Raw genomic sequence first — 16,557 nt, forward strand, 5'->3', positions numbered from 1 at the left:
TGCTTGCTGCTTCTTGCCAACCTGGCCTCAGATCCTGGTTTTAGTAACGTGGTAGACCCTTCCCACCACCATGGGCGAGCAGGTGGCAGGACGCTGGTGGTAGTTACTGAAACATTATTTGCAGGACCCCACTAACAGAAGACAAGGGGCTTCCCTCCCCTTCAGTATGGGGGCTGCAGCAGTCACCGTTTTCACTAGCTTCATACTTTTGCCAGGTTGGTCCGTTTCAGGTCTGCACCTCCCTGATCCCTCCTCCCACAGTTCCCAAAGCATCAGAAAAGAGCACATGGTCACTTATTTATTTTTGATACAAATGTACATGACACACGTCTTGACAGTCAGCCCACCCACCACCACACAGGTAGAGCCTGGCCCCTGGGACAGAGGTGGGGCAGGGAGAGGAGCTGGTAGGTGCTGCCATCTGCCTCCCCAGGCTGCAGCCCAGGCTGCAGGGACCCAGACACCGCAGGCGCTGGCCTCTCAGAGGTTACAGGGAGGGGCTCTCAGGTTCGTCGGGGACCCCGGGGAGCCAGCCCCAGGCTCGGGTGCTCAGTTCTCTGCCCCAGCTGGCACTTTCCCCCTCCATAAGGGAGGGGAAGAGAGATGGAGCGAAGTGGTTTTCCTTTAAGTTCATAGAGGGTATGAGTCGGGGGAGCAATGAGGGGAGGCAGAGGGCAGGACCCAGCTGGTTCCCTCCCCCAGCCCCTGGCCCCAGGATGGGGGGGGTCAAAGCCAAACCCTGGTCCCCTCACCCCTCACGAAACCCCAGATGGGCCAGGCCTCTGGAACGGCACTGCCGCCCCGCACACTCACACACAGGCACACTCAGTTACCACAACGTTAAAATTAAGGGGTGGAAAAGAGGAAAAAAAAAAAAGATTAGACTTTTCCAGTGTTTGCTGCTGGGGACCCCGGGGACACAGGTTGGGGCCTGTGCCCTAGGTGGGGCCGTTTGGCATTGAAGGGGAGAGCAGCAGGGGGCTGGTGGCTACAGGGTGGGGACATCCACAGGTATTATATGTACAAGGGGGGATGCCCCCCCCGGCTCAGCCCCCAGGAGGGCTGGACTGGCTCATGGGGGTGGGGTGCATCAGGGGAGCTGCCCCACTTGGAGTGTCCCCACCCGACCCTTGGCTGAGGGTGCCCCCAAGGGCATGGGGTTGGGAGTGCCGCCTTGCAGGCCCCTGCACGCTAGAGGGGTAGGGGGCTATGTACAGGGAGGGGTGCATGGAATGTGGGGGCAGAAGCTCCTGCCACCTCACCTCCCCATCCTTGGGGGCTCGAGGGGGATGGGCACCAGGGCACCTGGCTGCCGGGAGCAGTGGCAGCGCTAAGGGCACTTGGGCCAGCGGCTCGGTGGGGGCGGGGATGAGTATCTGGGGTGGCCCAGCTCCCACGGCCAGTGAGGTCCCAGGGTGCGGGTGAGGGTTCGGGGACAATGGTCACTGCTTCTTCTCGCGGGTGGTGATGGTGACCAGCTGCTTGGCGGCCTTGGCGATGTCATAGGCGCACTGGATCACCTGCTGAGTCAGCAGCTGGAAGTCCACGGGGGCGCCGGGCTCCGGGGGCGCCGTCTTTCTGCACTCGCTCTGCAGCCGGTAGGCGCTGGCGTTGAGCAGCCGCAGGGAGCTCCGAACGGGCTCCAGGGCGGGCCTCTGTGGAGGGGTCGGGCCTTGGACGCCAAACCAACCACGAGCCACGATGGGGCCCCGAGGGTCCAGGGGTCCAATCAGGCCGGCGCCGTCAGACTCCCCACACCCACCCCCTCCAGCTCCCCTCTCTGTCCCCTGTACCTTCGGGAAGAGAGAGGCCATCTCAGTCACAGCCAGATGGATCTTCTCTGAGCAGGGCACGAAGCTGGGCGGTGGGGGAAGGGCAAGTGAGGGAAGGGTCCCAGGACAGCGGCGCACTGGTCCCTGCCCTGTCCTCTGCAACACCCCCGAGGCCCGCGTGAGCCTCCGCCCACCTCCATACCTGTCGTGCTTGAATTCCTGGGCTGCCCGCAGTAGCTCCTGAATGTTCTTGGTGACCTGCTCCGTCTTCAGGATGACATCCTCCGTGCTGGGAAGCCCGGGGTCGAGGTCGCCATCCAGGTTTTCCAACTCCGGGTGGAAGTCCTCTTCCTTGCCCAGCTCCAGAAACCTCTTCCCTTCCAGGCTGGGGTTAGAGAGGGAGGAGGATTCCAGCCGTGAGGCCCCTTGCAGACACCCTCCCGGACGCTCAGGGGCCACCATCCCCTTCCCCCACGGAGCCTCACCTCAGCAGCGGGTCCCCACTTTGCGTGTTCTCATAGTCACTGTCTGCGCCGCTGCCGTGGCGGGAGAGCTTGCTCTGGAGGGCACAGGGCCGGGGCGGCAGGTCAAGGGTGTGCTCATGGACCCCCGTCACCTCACCAGCACACCTCTCTCTCAGCCTGTCCCTCCCTTGGGCCCTGGGGATGCTCGTTACCGTGTGGCGGCTTCCTTCCTGGGAGCAGGACAGCAGTGGGGAGGAGGGAGTGAAGGGCACAGCTGAGGCCGACACCCCCTTCCGGATCTGAAACCCAGGCAGGGCTGGAGTCAGTCTCCTCCTCCCCACCCCCCCGCCCTGTGGCTTCCCTGCAGCGAGGCCAGGACCGTGTGTGTCCAGTCACCCTGTGCCCAGCGTCCTGCACAGAGCCTGGCATCCGCTGGGGCCCAGAACCTATTTGTGGGAATGGACCCACTTCCCAGGCCCTGCTTACCCGGTAAAGGCCGGCAGGGACGTGCACTGAATAGATGGCGTCGTCCTCCAGCTCCTGGGGGTGGCACAGGGGGGTCACAGGGGGCCCTGTGCTGGTCCCAACCCTTTCCCCACCCCAACCCCCTGGGGCCCGCAAGCGGCTCACGGTGCTGTGGAAAGGCTGGAGCCGGGTAGTGAGCTCGTCCCCGGGCGGGCCCCCAAAGGGCTTCAGGGCGGAGCCTGGTTCATACATAGAAAAGGCCTGGCGGTCCCTGCGGTGGGTGCTCCCGCCAGGCCCCATGGGTGCGTGCTCGGCTCGCTCGCTGGGGAGAGGGGGTGTGGGCACTGGCCCCGGTGGCTGCCGGATCTGCAGGTTCTCGGCCTGCAGCTTGTGGATCTGAGAGTGAGAAGGGCATCAGAAACTCCGGGCAGCACCGCCGCCTCCAGGAGCGTGCCCCTTCGCCACCCAGCAGGGCCTGGGAGCCCCGTCCTCACCTCCCTCTGCAGCCTCCGGAGCTCATCGCTCAGGCTGCTGTTGACCTTCATGAGCTGCTGCACCTTGGCCTCGGAGGCGGCCAGGGCCTTCTTCAACTCCAGGTACTCCTGCAGCGTCACAGCCCCATCCGACAGGTCTGAGGAGTCCATGCTCTGCAGAGGGAGATGGGCCAGTCAGCCCCCTCATCGCTGCTGGGGGCCCAGAATATGAGGAGTCAGGGCGGGGGGCGGAGTGGCTCTCGGACCCGAGCTCGGTTGTTCCGCGTGGCACCGGCACTGCGCAGGGGCTCCTGGTCTGTGTCCTCGTCCGAGGCCACGCTGTCGTAGTCGTGCTGGTCGTCCAGGTCGCTCTGGCCCCGTGCGGACAGCTCGAGGTTGTCTGAGGGCACAGGCTTGTCACTCAGGTCCCAGGCCCGCAGCCTGTGCACCACGCCACCCGGGAGGGAGCGCACCCTGGAGCAGCGCCCACGCCCTTCCCACCTGTGGGGCTGCCCAGGCTCTTGCCCTGCTGTCTCCTCTTGGCCTCGCTGAGGATGTCGATGATCAAGGTGGCAAACTCCCGGGCGTTAAAGCGGGCCAGCTTCTGTCGCCCCTGGGAGGGAGGCAGGGCCGGGCTGGTGTGAGGAGGCCCATGTGGCTGACGAGAGGCGTTAGGGACAAAGCAGCCAGGCCATCCAAGGAGCCCAGCACAGGGTGATACAGACGTGGAGGGCCTGGGGGAGCTCTCAGAGGCTGGGACAGCACCCAGGGGCTGCTCACCGAGGGCTCAAAAGAACAGCCTCCTCCCCATTCCCACATCCTGGAGCCAGAAGCCAGGGCGAGGCCTCGGCCAGGAGTGGGGAAGAGCAGCAAACAATGGCCTGCTGAGAAGGGAAGGGCAGGGCCCGCAGTGGTGACCCAGCAACGGAAGAGATGGCCCCAGGCCCTGTCCAGCGGCTCACCTGATTCCGTGTGGCTGAGTACTCAGGGTTCACGGGCAGGAAGGGCACGGCACTGCGCTCCGTCACCAGGGTGCTGTGGTTCTGGGTCGCCAGCCACACTGTGGGGGAGGGGCAGGGGTGGACTGTCCACGGGGGCTGGGCCCGCGGGACAGGCCGGGGAGGGCCGGAGCACCGCCTTCCAAGCTCCTTCCCAGGCCCGCGGGGCCCCCAACACTGGTATTCGGAACACAAGTGGTCTCTGGACACGGAGGCAGGGCTGAGCCAGGGAGGCGAGGCCAGCTGGGGACGGACAACAGAACGAGGAGACTCCCTCCCGCCTCTGGGCTGGAATCTGCTATAGCCAGGAAGGAGGGATGGAGGGGCGGAGCAGGGCTGGGGAGAGAGCCAAAGAGGGCGGCCGCTGGGTGGAGAAGAGCCCCGGTTCAGGGGGCTGGGGAGAGGAGCAGGCTGGCTGCCTCCAGCTCGGCAGCTCTGCCCACCCGCTGGGGCCACTGGGCTCCCAGCTGGCGGGGCTCACGGGCAGGCCTGCCAAGCAGACCAAGCCAGGCACCTCTTCCTAGTCCTGGCGAAAGAGCCACCCAGGTCCCAGCCCTCTCCAGCTGGCAGGGCCTCTGTCCCCTCTGCCCAAGACTTCCATGCCCTCCTGGCTCACCAGCATCATTTTCCCTTCGATCCACCTCGTCATACACATCCATGGCTAGTTCTTCAAAAAGCCGGTTGCTAAGCTGGAGGCAGAGAAGGGGACCCGGGCCCTGTCAGTTCAGCCCCAGTGCCCACCAAGCCAGTGCCCCAGGGCCTTGTACGATGTGTCCCTTGTGTTGCCCAGCTCTCCCCCGCGCCCGTCTCAACTGGAAACCGGGGTAGGCAGGGGTCTGTCTGACCAGCTCTGAGGTAGGAGAAAGGGAGACCAGGGCAGACAGTCAGTGCCCCTAAGGGTAGAGATGCAGGAAGTCCCCTGGGAGCCGTCCCCTGGGAGCCGTCGGAGGGCAGAGTCAGAGTCACAGACTAACAGTAGGAGGTGGGAGGCAGGAGACTAGAGGGCGGGCAGTAGCAGGAACAGAGGGTCAGGGATGGGGGACCCTGTCTGAGCAGACTCACCGCCTGCAGCTTCTTCTTGGCAGCTTTGGCCAACTCGGACAGGTCCAGGCTGTGGACGAAGGAGGGAGATGGGCACAGGGAGGAGGGGAGAGGCCAGATGTGAGAGGCAGCCAGGCCCCTGCCAGTGACCTCCCGAACATGCAGGGACCCCAGGGAGATGACACCCCAGGTGCTGCACATCGAGTGCCTCTCTGCCCCGCCCCTCCTCCAGGGCCTGCCCCCGAGCAGGCACGTATACCTCTGAGACATGCACTTTTGCCGAGATCTAAGTCCAGAGAAGGCAGCAGAGGAAAGAACAGGACAAGGTGGCAATTACCCAGGAGCAAGGCACACACACCTCCCGTGCCACACTCAGACCCAACTCTGTGCACGCCAGACCTGAGGGTACCAAACCCAGCTTGTCTTCCCCCAGCCCACTCCTCAGCGGCTGGCGTGACCCAGTCGCCCTGCACCAATGTCAGCTCCTAGGAGTGCCCTGCAGCCTCCTGCATTCTCAGGCCCCGGCCAAGCCTTCCCAGGTGCTGCCACTTCATCCTCCTGCCTGGTCTTTGGCAGCATTTTTCACCCATCTTCCTGCGTCCAGTCCTGCCCCTGCAATCCTCTATTCAGCCGCAAGCCAGGGCATTTTGGACACATCCGGCTGCGCCATTCTGGCCTTAGAAGCTTTTTCAATAACGGTATGTATGGCACACTTCAACAAAAAGCTCACTTTAAAAACATGCTAAGGAATTCCCTGGTGATCTAGTGGTTAGCATTTAGCACTTTCACTGCTAGGCCCTAGGCTCAGTCCCTGGCTGGGGAATCAAAATCCTATAAGCCAAGTGGCGTGGCAAAAAAAGAACCCGAAACCAAAAAACCTTAATGCTTTGCGTGTACTATCTTATTTAATCTTAACAGCCCAGAAAGATAACTAAGGCTCAGAGAGGTTAAGGAGCCTGTCTGCACTTACACAGCCAGCCAGTGGCCGAGCAGACTCCACACATCCATGTTAGAGCCTCACTGCTCCCACGACAGTCCCAACTCACGTTGGGGCTCAGCACCAGCCACTCCCCCCGCCATCTCTTGTCCAGTTCCGCCCCAGGGATCCCCTGCCTCTCCCATGCTCCAGCCGCGGGTCTGCCTGCAGCTCCTCGCCCAGCATTCTCACGCCTGTGCCTCTGCCTCTCTGGCCACACTCCCCACACAGGACTGCTGTTGACTAGGGCCCTGGCCACCCTGTCGGGATGGTGATACCCTTAAGGGCCGGGATCACGCCTGAGGTACCTCTGTGTTACATGGCCAACAACAGCTGGCGCCACAAAGGTGCATCTCATTGAGAACCCGCCTATGTGTGTTTACAACACACGAACACACACAAGCAGGCAAACACACCAGGCAGAATCAGACCAGAGAAACGGGCAGAGTCTTCGGGGGTCTCAGAACAGAGGAGATCTGGGGCTTGAGAGACCTGAGGGGTCCAGGCCTAATCACGGCCATCTGCCCACGTGGGCTTCGGAGCGGGAGGGAGCCTCTCCAGACCCAGGCCAACAGGCACAGCTCGGCCACCAAGGGCAGCCACCAGGTGGCGCCAGCGCCCATCCTGTGTGCATCCCCCACAGTCTGGGCTCCTGGGGCCTCTCACACAAGGGGTGGAAAACACCTCTCCTGGCCTTGTGCCCCCAGCCCATGCCCAATTTCTGAACACACCACAGAAGCCTGGCAGAAGCCCAAAGTTAGTCAGATTCCCAGGGTCCACCACATTTTCACTGAAGGGCAAAAATCTGTCTAAAGATTTTACAGTTGGGGTCAGTGCCCCTAACAGAACCCAGAGTTCCTGGTCTGGGGATTGGGGGGCTGTTTCTTGCACTCAAGCCCTATGTGCTTGACAGCCATGGGGGTCAGGCTGTGCTGGCCACAGGCTGAGTGGACATTTCCTACCTGCCTTGCCCAGCATTAGGGAGTGAAGACCAGACTGGGATAGGCTTGTGCTTCCAACTCCTGAAGGTGGGGTGGGGGCAGGGGTCCCAGGTCCCTAAAGCCTGAAGAGTTGGGGGTGGGGGTTCTGGGGGTTGGGCATCCTCATGGCACCCAGCAGCCTCTGGGAAGGGGCATCAGGTGGGCACTCACCTGTCTGCCATCTGTGGGATGATGTAATGCCCATTCTTGTGATCTGAATAAAAATAAAAATGCCAAGTCACTGGTGCTGGGTGGCCTCATCAGCCAGAAGCCCACCCCATTGCCATGAACAGGACTCGGCAACCGGAAGGGACAGGGGAAGGGAGGAGGGCAGGCCACCCCTAAGGGCCCTGGGAACTGGCTGCAAGTTATGCCCACCCCCACTCCCTACCCCAACGTGCTGCAGCCAGAGCCTGCAGCGATTTCACAGGAGCCAGTTGCCTAGCAACACTGTTCCCCAGCGGGCTCTGTCACCATGGCACCTGCTGCTGGGGTGTGTCTGGGTCCCACCTGCCTGGCCTCGCCAGGACCGCCCCACACTCTGCTCACCCGGCTTGCGCCCACAGAGATAGAAGGCCAACCGGTCAGTGAGCTCGTACTGGCACTCGACTAGCCGTTCCGCCAGCTCATGGTGCCCCGCCTGCCTGTGGGGAGGTCACACGGCTCAGCCCTTCAGCCACAGTCCACTGCCCACACCCGGCCAAGCCTCACCCTTTGGCTGGCCCTTACCTGGCATAATCAATGGGTGTACGGCCGTTAACATCTGGGGAGCCAGGGTCAGCCCCATATACCACAAGCAGCTCGGCCTGCAGCGTCTGACCTGCCTTGGCAGCCACATGCAGAGGTGTGGTGCCCTTCTCGGGGTGGAAGAAGTTGGCCTGGGCGCCCAGGGACAGCAGGCGCAGACATGTCTCCAGGTTGCCCGTTCGCACGCTTGAGTGCAGTTGCTGCGAGGAGCAGAGTGTGCAATAAATGGGTGTGTGTGTCCTCCCTCTCCCTGCCACAGCACCTAGTCCAGGCCCCTCGGGACTCTGGCCAGCTCCCGGGACCCGGCTGCAGTCAGGGCGGACCGAGGGCTGCAGTTCACGTCCAGGAATCACAGCTGCAGTCAGTCACCACTGACCGACCGCGAGCATGCAGTGCGCTTGGCTTAGAACAGACACTGTCCACGAGGTAGATACTCTCTTTTCCATTTTACAGATGAGAAAATGGAGGCTCTGCCCAACGTTTTCTGGCTCTTGGGTGGTGGCTGGGTGATTTCAGCCTTGCATGTGCACTCGGAGCAGAGGGGCCTTGATCGCACGTGGCCTGAGCATGCAATCCTGTCCTTCCACTGTGCCCACCGTTCTTGCCTGACCTGGCTGCCTTGGGGACCTAGGGCTCAGTGAGGATGGCATCATGGGTGAGGATGGGCCTGGTCCCCTCCCGAGGTGCCCCACAAACCTTGCTGAGGTCTTTGGCGGTGACTCCGTCATCATCCCGGCAGGGCAGCTTGTGCACAAAAGCCAGCATCTGGTACTTGGCCCTGATGAACTCAGACTTGATGGGGCTGCACGGGCCACGCAGGAGGAAAAGGGGAGCAAAGCGGGAGGGGTCAGGCACCCAGCTGCCTCCCAGGCTCGTGTCCTGACCGCATGGCTGCAGCCCCCGACCCCTCACGCCTGACTCACTGGACTTTGTCTTGGGGGTTGGCTTTACGCCGGCCGCTCTGCACCTGCGCGGGGTCCAGCAGGGAGTGCTCCCAGATGGAGTTGGCCCCATTGCTGGCGAGCGTGTGCACCATCTGTGGGCAGGAGGCACCAGAGTGAGCATGCCCACTGCGCACCAGCAGACACCTCCGAGCCCCGGACTGGACGCGGCACCAACAGGCCTACTGTGTGCCTGGCACTGTCACACCCCCAACCCAGTCTGGCCATCCAAGGATGTGGGTCCGGTTGAGCACTTCAGGGGTCGTGCTGGGTACGTGAAGGCTCTCAGTGGTTAAGCTCCATACTGCACGCTCAGAAGCGGCAGAGTTGGGGTGAACGCCCAGGTCTGTGTGGCTCCAGTCCTGGTGGCCTCTCTGTGCCCAGGCGGCAAGGGGCAGGACTAGGCTCTGCCACGGGTGGGGGGCCCCAGGCAGCTGTGTGTGTGGGCACGGGGAAGTGTGCCTGCGCTCAGCACGCCCTGAGGAAAGACAGGAAGCACCTCGGGTACCTGCAGCAGGGTGGGCGGCCAGGCGCTGTGGCGGAGGTGCTTGACGATGGAGATGTGGCGTCCCAGACTCCGGTGCACGCTGCAGCACTCGTCACACACGAGCACGCCCCTGCTGATGGAGGCCCAGCCAGGGTCTGCGGGGCGGGCAGGGACAAGGGTCAGCCACAGCCAGACACGGCTGAGCCTCTGAGCACGGCCCTTGACCTGCACGGTGCTTAGCTCTCCATGCACAATTTGCACACTCAGTCCCCTAAGGATTGGGGAGCTGGGCCACTGAGGAGGGCGCTAAGCTCTGGAGGAGGGAGGGAGGGACTCCCCGAAGGCTTGCTCCAGCGGCCACTTATGGAGCCAAGCCCTTTCCTGCACGTCTCTGCGCCCTGGGGAGGTGTGGTCCCCAGGGCCTCCTCAGTGGGCACAGCTTCCTGTGCTGCAACCACTGCTGCCAGGACCACAGTCCTTCTCCAGGGAACAAGACTGCTGCCCTAGCCCTGCCCCTAGGAGGCAAGAATCCCCAAGGACTGCATGCGCCGGACCGGTGCCACAACTCTCCGCACCCAGGCTTCTTTTGGAGTCACTGGTCCACCTGTCTGACCCATCACACCCTCCAGGGACACCCGCCTCTGCCCTCACCTGGGCAGGTAAGAAGCCTTTTCATGACAGCCTCCCACCACCATCACTGATGGGTGAGCTGGAGCCCCGCTTAAGGGGGATGGAGGGGGCAAAGGAACCAACACTTGCCGAGCACCCACTGGGGACCAGCTGGGAGTGCCATCAGTATGGCGCCTCTAACAACTGTCAGGCAAGGCGGGAAATACTACCCCCCGCTTCTCTGTCAAGCAACCCGTGTCTCAGAGATGTTAGGGTGCTTAGTCAAGGCCACCCAGCTCATGAGGGGGATTGCTGGGATGTGAACCCTGGTATTTAGATGTCCACACCAGCTGCTTTTGCAGCCCCAAAGTGGGTGACCCCAAGTGGGCCAGAGCCCTGGGAGTCACTCTCTACTCTTCCAGAAGTGAGCTTTGCAAGCAAGCAGAGGGACCAGAGAAGGGTGGGAGCTCCTGGGGTCCTTCTCAAGGGCAGCAGAGATGCCTCCCACCCCAGGCCCCTTCGGGGAGGGGGAGGAGACAGCTGCAAACAGCTCAGGCTGCAGAAAGGTCACGGGGAGAAAGCAGCCATTGTGTGTGGCCGGAGAGTGGGGGCAGGGAGACGCTCTCCCAGGACTCTGCGCTCTGCCCAGCCCCCCGCCTGTCTCAGGAAGCCCCATCCTGGGGGGTTGGGTGGGGGGCTGGCTCTCTGCCTTGCCCATAGCACTCAAATTGTCCACAGTGGTCCCCACTGGGGGAGGGGACAGGCTAGGGGTGATGAGAGCCTCTCCCAGCAGAAGGCAGTTCTCAGGCCCCTCCCCGCGAGGACGTCCATCAGAGCTCCCCAGGGCTGTGAGGAAACTGAGTCAGCGCAGCCTGAGCGGTGATGGAGTCTCCTCCGCGGCACAGAAACAGGAAGAGGAAGGAGTGGCCCCGCTCTCTGGGTCTAGGTTTTAGGGACCTGCCCCCAAAATAGGACAGAGGGGTGCAGGAGGTGCCCCCGCCCAGCTTCATCGGAGGCTGACTCTGGGGGCCACCATCTCTGCCAAGAGGGGGAGCCCTAGAGCAAACAGGAGCGCTGGCTTGACCCAACCGGTCTGGCCCCAGGCAAGAAACGCTCCCTCCCCCGCTCCAAACCCCACTGGGTCAGGGGTCTGCCTGCCAGCCACCTCCGGCCAGCCCAGGCAGGAAGCTGGAAATGACGCAGCCCAAATTCCTCCTGTTGAAATGGTGGGGTTTCCTGTCAGCAGGGAGCCGCCCAGGCCAGGATCATAAATGGGCCGCTCTAAGGCCTCCACCCCAAGCCCATGGTCCTCCTGGAGGAGCCAGGCCTGGGTGGGCTGGCCAGCCATCCGGCGCCAGAGCAGACACGCTAACCCCTGAAGGCGGCAGGGACCAGGATCTGGGCAAAGGGGTCCAACTCTCCACTCTCCCAGCCTGGTGGAGGGGTCCCCCCTCTCCTACAGTGACCTGAACCAGGTGGGCAGGGGAACACTGCCCTGGTCTGGGGCACAACGGTGCCAGCTCAGTTCTGGGTGACATAATTGGGTCACTCTGCTCCCTACTTCCTCTGCCCAAGAGGCCTGGGCCTCCCCCAGCTGGCGCCCCCATGCCCCACCTAGACCAGTTCCGAAGCTGAAAGGCCAGGAAGGGGTTCTGAAAGTCAAACGGCTACTGCAATTTGAGATTAAGGGACCCATGCCCGCTAAAAGGCTTCCAGGACCAAACTCGGGGCAGAAAGGACAGGGAACGTGAGGGTTAGGGGGTGCGGCCACCTCCTCAACATCTGCCAAGTTTCCCAGTGGGGCTGGGGTGCAGGGGTCCCGTGTGTGTGCCAGGTGGCAGGAGTCCTGGAATAATGCGAAGCAGCACCAAGCCCATGGTCGCCTCTACTGAGGGGAATTCATACCACCACCCAAAGCCACCAGTGGTCTCTGGAGCCAGTGGCCAGCCTTTCCTATCTCGGCACCTGGGCAAGATGGACAAGCCCATCATCTTGAAAGCAGGCAAGAGTAATCTACTCCATGGGGACAGAGGTCACAGTGGCGGTTCCCTGTGGGGGCCAGGGCGGGGGGGGGGGGGCAGTGCGGGCATTGACACAGAAAGCCCTTTAGAGTGTTGCACGGGCTCTACTTCTGGATCGCTCTACTTCTGGATTCAAGTTGTGGCTACAGAGTTATGTATGTATACAGGTAAAGACTCATCAGGCTACAGAGTAGGGTACAGGCACTTTGTTGTACAGAAGTTGTGAGTGTGTGCTAACTCGTGTCTGACTCTCTGCGATCTCATGGACTATAGGTCCCCCCTGCATCCCCCCCCCACCAGCTCCTCCGTCCATGGGATGTTCCAGGCAAGAATACTGGAGTGGGTTGCCACTTCCTTTTCCAGGGGTACATAAGCTACACCTCAGTGAAAGCAAAAAGCTCAGCATTCACCCCGGCCCACAATTTACATCATGAAGAGACAAATGAAATTGCAGGTTCCCAGACGCCTTTAGCTGGTGGCCAGCCTTGCTCACTCAAGATGCCTGTTAAGACGGGCATTGTGAGGGCTTCACGTCTGTGCCAGGGGCTGCCCGAGCCCGCGGGCTGCCCGGGGGCCCAGGGTGCAACACGCACGCCCTTAGAGATGAGCCGGCTGTGCGGCAGGTGGAGTGGACGGGCGGGACAGGGGAGACACACATCCTCCATGGTTCCCAAGGCAGGCAGGGTCACAGACGGTGCCTGGCGAGACAGCACCAGCCGCCAGGGCTGGCAGCCGTGCCACGCTCACAACACACTCAAGACTTGTCTCATGCACCCAGGCCTGGGAGGAGGATGGGGCTCTTTGGCGTCAGGCTCATCTCACCTTTTACCTCAAGACCCCGCAAATTCACCACTCACAAAGAGACAACAACCTTGCTCCCAGGGCTGGGTCTGCAGGGCTCCGAATACAGTGAGAGGCCTACGACTTCAGGTAGGAACCACACACCAATGAGGGGGCTTTGGGCCTGGGCTCCAAACTGCTAGTTTCTCTCCAGCCTCTTACCTGGGCTGTTACAGGTCCCAGACTGAAAAATGCCCCAAGGAGAAGTCAGGGTCTTGAGAAGCCTCCAATCCCTTGGGGGAATGCCTGCTCTGTGCTAGAAACCATGCTGGGTGCTGGGGTGAGCAAGACTTTATCGGCACCCTGCACGCCTCACATCCTCACCTCAGCACCTGCCTCCTCCTGACCTGCTTTCTGGATCGGGGCCCGGGGGTGGGGTGGGGGTGGGGAGGTTCCCAGGAGCACACAGGACTCTGTGGGATGAGGACCAGGGATAGGAGCCAGGCACCCCAACACATGAGAGACACACCACTCCTGCCCATGCCCACCGGGCATCCAGAGGCTTCCAATCAAGTAGTCAAAGGCAATGGAGAAAGGACAACTGCCTTGTTAATGCTGCCCTGCGTCCCCCTGCCCAGAATCAGGACCGCAGACTGCAGATGGGATGGTCCTCAAAAACCATTCCTACTCCAACTTCTTGGCCTCAGAGTTGAGGAAACTGAGACTCAGCATGAGAAAAGTCTTGCCATGAGTCAGAGAGTAAGCTAGAAACAAAGGCAACACAAAAATCCAGGTTTCCATGATAAAGTGTCTGTTAAGCAACCCCCTCCCAGCCACACCTTCCCAACCCACCAATGCTCCTTCCCTCCTTCCGCGGGGCAGAGGGGCAGAACAGCCTTGGACCAACACACAGAAGGCAAGCTCTCCTCTTAGCCCTTAATCCCCCAGACCTGCCTGCAGTTGGGGGTAAGGAAATAGTAGTTTCTAACTAACCAGAGGTAAGGACACCCCACATCCCTGGACACACAGCTTCCTCAGGGACCTCTAGACCATGACATGCCCTGAGAGGAGGCCTCAGGGTCACAGCCACCCAGACCACCATGCACCTCCTGGGATCCCACAGTGCCCAAACACTCAAGCTTGGAGCCACTGAAACCACCAGCGCATCTGTGGGTCTCAACCTATTGGGGTCCTCTCTCAGTTGTGTTCGACTCTTCTGCAACCCCATGGACTGTAGCCCGCCAGGCTCCTCTCTCCATGAGACTTCCTAGACAAGAATACTGGAGGGGGTTGCCGTTTCCTTCTCCAGGCGATCTTTCCGACCCTGGGATTGAACCTAGGTCTCTTGCGTTGGCAGGTGGATACTTTACCACTGAGCCACCAGGGAAGCCCTGGGCCTGTCCAAAGGGTAGCAGGAAGTGATGGGCCACAAAACAGCAGCCCACACTCTCCACTTAATTGTGCCCAGAGTCCTCCTGGAGTTCATGGATCCCCCTTGAGCCTGCCCGGAGGTCTCCCAGGGAGATAGCTCCTTTTCTAAAGAGAGGATGGTCAAGGGCCAGGGCTTCCCCTTTCCCCAAGGCAGCTGCAGAGTCCGATCACTGGTAGTGTCCCCCCACATCAGAAGGGAGCAGCCTTTCCGGGTCATTTCTCCTCACCTCTTTGGCAGGTCAGGGGGGTTTCACATCAGCCTGGACCTGACTTGGTGGGAAGAAGGGAAACAGCACGGAAAATACAGCCGGGAGGCAGGCCACAAAGCCAGGTGGGTCCCGGGAATGTAGGCACCCCTCCACATGCTCCCTACCCATTTCTGGTAAGGCTGGGCTAGGGGACAGGGAGAGAGGTCTGTGCCCAGGCTGGGGTATGGCCAAGCCACCTTCCAAGCAGGCCTTACTGGAGCACAGGAAAAGCTGAGGCTCGTTGTCCCGTTACCAGGCCTGGGGACGCCTCAGGGGACGATGCCCAAGCTTGTGGTGGCTCTGAACACCAGGCCTTGCGAGGAGCCTTGGGAGCCAGGGGCAGGGAGTCCTAGGAGCAGCCACCCCGCCGTCTGCTCCCGAGAAAACAGAATCCAGACAACCCCCACCCCACGCCGGCCCATCTGCCCGGCTTTCTGCCCCTTGCCCTCCGCCACCCCTGCGGGCGCGCAGACCAGGAGAGCAGCAGGTGCAAGACGCGGGGGTGGCCCTGCGATGACACAAAACCACACTCGCCCCCACCTCCGAAGCCCGGCCGGCCTCCGCCACAGTCCTCCTGGCCACCCTAGGCTGGCGCTTCCGTTTGGATCCAGAGATGGAAGGCGAGGGGGGGGGGGGGCGCCAGCTGAGGGGCGGGAGGCGGCGCCGGGAATGTCCTTCCTCGCTGGTCTACGGACGCGAGCAAACCGCGGCCCCCTGAGCGGCCCTCCCTCCAAGGACGCGGCTCCGCAGCGGCCCGGGCGGGGGCCGAGACCGGAGGCCGCAGCCCCCAGCCCCGCCCCGCCCTCCGGCCCCGCACGGCGCGCCCGCCAGGCCCCGGCGCCCGCCCGGCGGCGCCTCGGTGCGCGGTCCCGCCCCCGGCCCGGCCCCGCTTACCCGGGGCGCTGCAGTCCGCACACACCTCCGCTCGCGGCCCCTTCCGGGACATCCTCAGCGGCGACGCGGCCGCAGCCCTCTGGGCCAGCGTGGGGGGCGCGGGCGGCGGGCCCGGGCGGCGGCGGCCCCTGCTGCCCGGCCCGGCTCCGGCAAGGCCCCGGCTAGGCTCCGCGCGCCCAGCCAACCGTCCGCCCCCGGGGCTGGCCCGGAACCCGCCGTGCCCGCCCGCCCGCTCGCCCTCGGGCGCCCTCCGCCCCGCGCCGCCTCGCGCCGCCCCGCCGCCGCTCGCTCTCTCCGCCCCCTGCGCGGCTCCGGGCCGCTCCTGCAGGAAGCGGCACAGGCCCGGCCCACCGGGGGAGGGGCGGCCCGCACACCCGCCCCGCCGCCGGGCCCAGCCCGCCGCTCCTCCCGGAGAAAGGAAGCCGGGAGCGCGGGCGGAAGGGGGCGGGGGCCCTTAAAGGGGCCGCCGCCGCCAGGCCCGAGCGCGCAGCGCCGCCTGCGGCCCGGGCCTAGGTGCGCCCCTGCCGCCAAGACGCTGCGAGTTCGCCTCACAGCCTCGTCCCCTTCATTTTCGAGGCTGAGGGTGGCCTGAGGAGCTCGGGCCCAGGGACAGTGACCCTTGGGCATCTGAGAAGAGTGAGGAGCTGGAGGCCCCGGGCCCCCCTTATCCAGGGGCTGTGGTTCGAGGTACCCGCTTGTCTGTTTGGGTTGAATTGTGCGTTCCGGTCCTCCCGTGTATCCACATTTGTGTGTCCAGGTGTGTGTGTGTGGTCACACTCTTGCTGACTAGCCCACCGCCAACAATATGGACGGCCAGGTGCCAGAGGTCATGCAGTGAATCCCCCAGTCTCTGGGCTAAAAAGATATCTATCCGTCCTCCATGCTTTCATCCAGAGAGAAAAGAATGGACAGGTTTTTGTTTTTTTTTTTTTTGAAGACCTCCTGAGGAGTGAACACTGTGCCTGTGTGCAGAAATATCCACTTGGTATCAGTGTTGTGTACATCAACGGTATTTCTGAGCCACCAGAAGTGTGTGTCTAGGGCGTGGGCATATAACATATAGGGATCCTTTCTGTGGTGGTCTTTCTTCCTGGACTTCACGGAGAGACTCATTGGAGGGGTGGGGGTGACAGGGAGAGGAGGCGCAGGCCTCACATGGGTGCACCCCTGCACTGAGCATGCTCCCCCATACACGTGTGCCCCACGTGCACCCAACCCCCATCCCTGCAG

The 16,557-nt window shown here is 62.7% G+C and overlaps 1 protein-coding gene across 5 annotated transcripts; it reads right to left on the minus strand.

Moving 5' to 3' along the window:
* Positions 1-285: 285 nt before the first annotated feature.
* Positions 286-15,617, minus strand: GIT1 (GIT ArfGAP 1). Of its 5 annotated transcripts, none has more exons than XM_069542747.1 (20): positions 15,328-15,617; positions 9,366-9,499; positions 8,840-8,952; positions 8,613-8,718; positions 7,899-8,116; positions 7,719-7,813; positions 7,341-7,383; positions 5,235-5,283; positions 4,789-4,861; positions 4,137-4,234; positions 3,676-3,787; positions 3,441-3,574; positions 3,196-3,348; positions 2,867-3,097; positions 2,723-2,776; positions 2,449-2,535; positions 2,258-2,331; positions 1,975-2,157; positions 1,794-1,857; positions 286-1,655 (listed from the first exon to the last, which is right to left on the minus strand). In XM_069542747.1, exons 1-20 carry the CDS (start codon positions 15,377-15,379, stop codon positions 1,443-1,445), a joined length of 2,286 nt encoding a protein of 761 aa, XP_069398848.1. In that variant the 5' UTR covers positions 15,380-15,617; the 3' UTR covers positions 286-1,442. The 5 variants fall into 5 exon arrangements, with proteins under 5 accessions (XP_069398848.1, XP_069398849.1, XP_069398847.1 ...); XM_069542748.1 differs by having other exon boundaries at positions 2,449-2,466; positions 15,328-15,583; XM_069542746.1 differs by having other exon boundaries at positions 2,449-2,466; positions 2,723-3,097; positions 15,328-15,583.
* Between the last annotated feature and the right edge of the window lie 940 nt (positions 15,618-16,557).

Source organism: Ovis canadensis, chromosome 11, assembly GCF_042477335.2.
Source record: "Ovis canadensis isolate MfBH-ARS-UI-01 breed Bighorn chromosome 11, ARS-UI_OviCan_v2, whole genome shotgun sequence".
Lineage (NCBI taxonomy): Eukaryota > Metazoa > Chordata > Mammalia > Artiodactyla > Bovidae > Ovis > Ovis canadensis.

Excerpts from the sequence above, each read along its gene's own strand:
- GIT1 (XM_069542745.1), bottom strand. The coding sequence starts at position 15,379 with ATGTCCCGGAAGGGGCCGCGAGCGGAGGTGTGTGCGGACTGCAGCGCC. Across the intron at positions 8,953-9,365 it reads GGCCGCCCACCCTGCTGCAG|ATGGTGCACACGCTCGCCAG; the intron begins GTACCCGAGGTG and ends TCCTGCCCACAG. Across the intron at positions 3,098-3,195 it reads TCCGGAGGCTGCAGAGGGAG|ATCCACAAGCTGCAGGCCGA; the intron begins GTGAGGACGGGG and ends TCTCACTCTCAG.